This window comes from Salvia splendens, chromosome 11, assembly GCF_004379255.2.
Source record: "Salvia splendens isolate huo1 chromosome 11, SspV2, whole genome shotgun sequence".
In the NCBI taxonomy this organism is placed as follows: Eukaryota; Viridiplantae; Streptophyta; class Magnoliopsida; order Lamiales; family Lamiaceae; genus Salvia; species Salvia splendens.
Genome location: NC_056042.1, coordinates 27,712,806 through 27,719,377, shown reverse-complemented (window position 1 = coordinate 27,719,377; position 6,572 = coordinate 27,712,806). Strand labels below are relative to the sequence as shown.

Below are 6,572 nucleotides of genomic sequence, written 5' to 3'. Positions count from 1 at the left end.
TCAGAACTGGTTTGTGTTTTGGGAAAAGGCATTCATAAGTTGCAGTATGCAATAGTTTGGGTGTAGTATCCTATGAAACCAAAGAAGTCAGAAGATTTGGATGATGAGAAAAGAATACCTGCTTGCCATCACATTCTGTCAAGACCTTTGCATGGATCTTATCTATACCGCATTCTACAACTGCTTCCTGAGTAGAGCCTCAAGATAGTCTAGTCGAGCATGAAGCAACAAGCGTGGCGAATGAAATTGAGGTGGTGGTGGTTAGTGAAAATGATCAAGTGGGAGACAATAAGGCATTCAATGGGAAGAATGTGGTGGTGGTGGAATATGACAGGATGTTGTGCATGCTGGCAACGACGATACTTCAGAAACTCGGAGCAACTCTTCATGTGTGCGAAAATGGAAAAGAAGAATTTGATCTAGTCTGCACAACTCTGAAGAACCAGGCCTCTCCCCCCTTTGATTACATATTTATGGACTGTAAGGTACATTGTTTACATTCCAGAGTAATGTGGAGATAAAACTTCCGAGTTGCTATATCTATATATTGATTTATATTATGTTGTGCAATCGTGATTAGATGCCGTTAATGGAACTGAATTTTACCATATAACTAACTCTGTTTCCTAATTTTTTTTTTTCAGACATCTGGTTTCGTCTTTACATGAAGATGAATAAGCTGACTGTTTTCTAATTAGACTGTTTCATAGGTTTAACATATAAACGTTGCTACTGAAAATTTATCTTTTAATGAAAAGAAGAAAATATTCAAACCAGAAAACTGCAACCTCTAGATTGAACAGAAAAACAGTGATTCTGAGACAAGTTGATAAACAAAAAATCAGATTATATCTCGAGTCCAAACAGCAAAGTCAATTAAAGCCAAGCCACAAATACATTCTCTTGCAGCGTCCAACTGTCATTCAGTTTTCCTACCGAAAGCGCTACAACTAATAAGAAAAATTTGGGGCACTACACCCAATCCGGATGGCACAATGTCAGTAAGAGATATTCAGCTTTTTCCATCACTTCACACCCTAGAGTTCATCCTGCAGAGAGACGAGCACAAAAATAAAAATGAGTAGGTGACTTGAGAAAATTTGCGACTACCGACATTGTATAGAACAAAGATCTTACATGCACATCGTCATCAACCGAAGTTACAGGGTCTTCGTTGGGGTCTACTTTGGAATCATCCTCAGCATCCTCACCTTCAGCGTCGGAATCCTCTGCTCCATCATCAGCCTGTGAAGAGAATTCAAGCATCCTTTAAACACACATATGTAAGGCAAAAGAGGAGTATTATTTTCAAAAGCAAACAAGTCTTACATCAGAATCAACAGATGGCTCATTCTTTGATTCCTGAGCATAGAAACACGGTTTTCAGAATGTGCTTACTTAAAGAGCAACTACAGAAACACAAAGTAATAAATGGATAAACTGAAAGGATCTTTTTGCAAATCATAAATTGTACCTCCTCTTCTCTCTTCTTTTCTGCCTCATCAAAAGCAGCCTTCTCAGCCTGCATTATCAGCAGCATTGACAATTATAAATATATTGCAGGTGTCATCATCTTTTAAAAATAAAATGAAGTATAGAAAAGATGAAAGAAAAAACGAATTGAAACAAATGGCACATACATCCTTTTGTGTTCCCCATGTTTCTTCTGCTACCTTCTTGGCATATTCAGGGTCATCAGATACAAGAACATTGTCAAACAAAGTTCCAGACTTCACCTGCGAAATAGTTTTAGTGGCTGAGTACCATCCTGAATCATCCAGTAGAGCACAAATGGGGGGAAACTATAATCACACGGGCGACTAAAAGAAAAAAGAAAATGTACCTGCCACAACTCAATGCCTACATACTTCAGCTTCGGGAAAACATATAGTTCTGGGTCATCCTTGAACTCTGCAATTATTCCAAAACCAAATTAGCTAGAACCAACTTAACAGAATGCAATAGCTGCTCAGAAATAATGTCAAACTAAATAAAAACCTGGGTTATCAATCAGCGGTGCCTTCCACTTGCCCTTGTAGTTGGGGTTCTTAATTTTCTGGTACAGAAAAGGGCTATTTAGATTATAGTCTGCTTCGTAAGCCATATAAGTAAGCCCAACTGAATATTTAACAAACCTTTGCCTTCCATGGTCCCTTGTACTCGGGGTTGGGAATGGTAGGTGCAGTCCACTCACCATCCTCCTCATCATCCCAGTCCTCAGGCTGCAAATGCAAAATGTTTTTATTAGCAAAATTTCAAATATTAGTTACTGGTATGCAGAAGGTACCATAAAGATGTCATTAAATTACCTTTTTGGCATCAGGGTCAGCAACCTCCTTAGGGATGTCATCATAACCCTGTCAACAAAGACAACTACTCTTAGCATATCATTAATTTAACACCAGGAGTTCTGCAATACTCCCTTTCTTGTAAAACACAAAATCATTAAAGACATCACAGGTCTATTTACCTCTGGCTTTTTGTCTTCAGGATCAGCAATGAATTCCTTTTCATCCCAATCTTCAGGCTGATATTGGTAGCAACAAAGTCAATTTAACACAAGAATAACAGGATATGCAAATGGGAAACCAATCTAACAAAAAAGTACAAAATCACCTTCTTGGCTTCAGGGTCCTTGATTTGCTTTGGAGGCAATAGATCCCAGTCAGAATACAAGCTCCCTGTTTGCTTCTCCACATTGTCGATGAGGATGCTGTAGGTAGCATCAGGTCGGAGGATGAAAGTATATACATGAGAGAGTTGATCAGTCTCACATGGAACATCCTTCTTGATCAAGTTGTTTTTGTCATTGTATGTGAGAATAGCATGAACCTTTTTGGTGGTATAACCACAGATATCTGGCCCAAACATGATGCTGCATCAACCAAACCAAATACCATTCAATACACAAACTAAGTATAAGGATCAAGGAAGGTTGGGAGATGTGTAAACCTGTATGGAGTGTCACCACCAAATTTCTTCTGGTCAACGTCACCACTGAGCAATTTCATATATCCACCACCACAGTCAAGTTTTTGTTCATGCTTGACAGAAAATTGAAAAACCAAGGTTTTATCCTTGTTGCTAAATTCAGGGAATTCGGCAGAGATAGCATAAAACCTATAGTCTTCACTGGTCTGGATACCTGCAACAAAAAAATAAAGTCAGACTTTAAGTTTGTACTCCATTACACACAAATTGCAGAGGAGACAAACAGAATAATTACCTTTGTCATTGGCATCTCCGCTCCATTTTCCAGAGGTGTAATTCCACTCACCGGCAATGTTCTCATCTTTCTTCCACTCAGATTTGACCCACCGACTCTCCCATCCATCTATAATGTGTAGCAAACAAATACATTAGGACAGACTACCAATGTAGGCAGAAATAACTTAACAATCTGTTTTTGCTTTTCGTAATGATCTTCTGTTGAGAAAATAGAAGACACGTTCAGTATAGGAATGTATAATTCTTTCAGGGAAGAAAATGAAAAAATATAGATGCATCATCCCACACATTGACACACAATTTATTAACATGGATGATAATAGAAGACACCAGGACATGTTTGGCCAAACCCAACTGAACTTCAGTACGTTCTGCACAAGTTTACAAAATAATTTCTCACCGAGATATGAAACTACTGTCAATTAAAATAATAGTATTGTATTAATGTATTAAAATGTAGTAGTATTATTTTTGGTTTGGAAAACCATTAAAATGTTAGGTGTAGGTCAAGTCTAATAAACAAGACAACTGTCAATTGTGCCTATCGCAAACAAATAAACCAACACGAAGAGAAGGCTTAACACTAAAATGAATTTTCTATCAGACTCGTTGGTTGATAAATAGCAACAAATTCCCATTGACGTCGTCCAAATCCATGTGCATACAGCATTGCATATACAGATCCGATTATAGTGTTTTTTTCCTATAATTTTCATGGCACTAGCTGCCACCAAATCACAGCACAATTTCAAACTCATACAATCCTCCTACAGTCTCCCATTAGCATACACGTGCATAGACAAACAACTTCCCACTACATAAAAGGTCACATCGGAAATTCATCGAATAGGTAGCATATTCTTACTGACATTTCCATTTATACTGAAGTGCATTTTCAACTCAAAAACCAGAATTTACTAACACATTAGAAAAAACTGAATAAAATTGATTATTGAATCAGATCCAAAGTAGAATAAGCTCAATTAGATGCGGATTTAATCTAAACTACAGCGAACAGAATAAACATGTACGAGCGTCAAATTACCCTAATAAGACTGCGAGAAATGACATTTTCATCAGATCTACAATAAATAGATCTCAATTGGATGCAGATTAACATATACTACGCTGCACCCCTTAGATCAAAACAATGAGATTCGCACAATCATATAAGGAAAGACGACTATTCATATCCCAAAACTGAAATGCTAGTAGAGTGAACTGAATGATTGCAAAATACAGTCAGATGGAGAGAAATATGGAGTAGATAATACCATCGAAGCGCTCCTCGAAGAATACGGCGGCGGAGGCGACGGCTAGGAGGAGAGAGATAGTGATAGATAGAGAGAGAGGAGTTGCGATCAGAGATCTTCCCCTTGATATCGCCATGGCTACTATAGTGAAGAACAACTGAATGAGATGAAGGGTTTTTATGTAGGTAAGATTTTCGTGCATAATAGGGAGTCAGCTAAATGCCTGACGTGGACACTTTTGAAAGGAAGATCCAATAGAATAACGCCACGTAGGAGTATGCTGTCACTGATTTCAACGTGGCCGGTTACTATTGGAAACATAGCCGTAGGTGGGCCAACACAAGTAGCTTGTCTTCAGCAAAGACGTATTTGACCTTCGATAAACGGAAGTTGCATTGTCACATGAATTTCTAAAATAAGCAATTTCAGTATGGCGTTTCTCGTGATATTTTTGGTGATTAGCATACAGATGGTGTGTGGATTACCCTTTGTCCTTTTATTTTGGGAAAATTGCCTTTTTAAATCATGAAGTGTGATTAAATTTTAATCTATATTTCATTAATTTTAATATTATAATATTAAATTATGAAATTTTAATTTTTCTTAATTGTCACATGTACAAATTAATGTCTTTTGATGATGGTAAAACAACAATATTTCAATAAAATAGAAGAGAAATAAGAAAATAAAGGAATATAATACTAGAAAAATACTAATTTTAATGAAATAAGTACGTCGTTTTGAATATTATTAAAAGATGATATTTTATACATGAATGGGATAGCAGGGAAAACCTGAAACTTCATCATTTAATATTTCAATTTCAAAGTTCATAGACTAAAATTTGACCAAACTTTATGATTTAAATACCTATTCACCCTTTATTTTTACATGATTCAACCCATTTGTCATTATATATGAGTACACATAGTCAAATGCAAATCAAGGGGATCATTATCACAATTCGAATTCGTTGGTATTTAATATTTCAGAATAAGTACATCATGAGCAAGAAGCAAAAGGAAAATGAAATTAAGTACATTTATTAGTCTTATAGATAATTAATATGATGTAATGACAAATATCCCAGTAATTAATATGGACGGTTGAACCTTTAATATACATAAATTCTGAAGATATAATTTGGTTCTACAATAATTCTGTAGTAGAGACAATTTTTTTAGACATTAAATTTAAGAAAAATGGTGTTAAATAAATTAAAAGTGGATAAAGAATAAAGTGGAAAAGTGAATAAACTAAATATAAGAAAAGAGCATAAAGTTAGAGAGATGATGTGTTGGTTTTTCAAAAAAAAAAGAATTCAATTATAGTGGGACAACCTGAAAAGGAATATAATTCTACTACACAGAAACAAATAGAGTAGAATTTTCGTTCATCAAAATGTAATATGTATCTAGAAATGTTGTTATTTATTTATAATAGCATAAATGAAACTTAATATAGTCGTGAAATTTCTTTATCTATAACTTTCAACAATATTTATGAACTTAAATTTTCACCATGCAAATACTCCATTGACCATTAAAATCTTAAACGTGAAGAAAAGCAAATGTTGCCCAGTTTTTGGAGTAATTTGAGTTTATATCCTAGAATGGTGATAATATAGTTGAGGTTAGTAGTGAGTTTGCTCCACCAACTAATACACATTAAGTAGGAGTAATTGCCAACCATATCATCAACTCTATAAAGTTCGATGGCTTAGACCATCCACAACGGGACTCGCCGGCGTCTCGCGTCTCGTCTCAGCGAGACGAGACCCCGGCGAGACGCGTTGCAGCCTCCATCTCGTCCCGTCTCGTCGCGCGTCTCGTCGCGCGACTCGTCTCGCCGAGCCAGGAGACGAGCTGGCTCGCCACGCGCCTCGGCGACGTGGCGCAGCCCGGCGTCGTGCGTGACGCCCACTCGCCGGCCCGCGAGTGGGCGTCGTCACGTGCTGACGCAATAAATATTTTTTTTTAAAAAAAAAACGAATTTAAATAAAAAAAAAAAATTTTGTAACGGTATTATTACCGTTTTTTTGTTTTTTTTTTTATATTTTTTTTGTTTTTTATTAAATTTTTTACTCTATAA

The 6,572-nt window shown here is 36.3% G+C and overlaps 1 protein-coding gene across 1 annotated transcript; it reads right to left on the bottom strand.

Annotated features, from left to right (window-relative positions):
• Positions 1-826: 826 nt before the first annotated feature.
• Positions 827-4,659, bottom strand: LOC121756454 (calreticulin-like). Its single transcript, XM_042152005.1, has 14 exons — positions 4,503-4,659; positions 3,227-3,334; positions 2,953-3,145; positions 2,617-2,875; positions 2,471-2,527; positions 2,310-2,357; positions 2,136-2,222; positions 1,999-2,056; positions 1,844-1,911; positions 1,641-1,736; positions 1,475-1,522; positions 1,330-1,362; positions 1,138-1,245; positions 827-1,049 (listed from the first exon to the last, which is right to left on the bottom strand). Exons 1-14 carry the CDS (start codon positions 4,615-4,617, stop codon positions 1,038-1,040), a joined length of 1,290 nt encoding a protein of 429 aa, XP_042007939.1. The 5' UTR covers positions 4,618-4,659; the 3' UTR covers positions 827-1,037.
• Between the last annotated feature and the right edge of the window lie 1,913 nt (positions 4,660-6,572).

Excerpts from the sequence above, each read along its gene's own strand:
- LOC121756454 (XM_042152005.1), bottom strand. The coding sequence starts at position 4,617 with ATGGCGATATCAAGGGGAAGATCTCTGATCGCAACTCCTCTCTCTCTA. Across the intron at positions 3,146-3,226 it reads CGGAGATGCCAATGACAAAG|GTATCCAGACCAGTGAAGAC; the intron begins GTAATTATTCTG and ends TTTTTGTTGCAG. Across the intron at positions 2,358-2,470 it reads CTGAAGACAAAAAGCCAGAG|GGTTATGATGACATCCCTAA; the intron begins GTAAATAGACCT and ends CTTTGTTGACAG.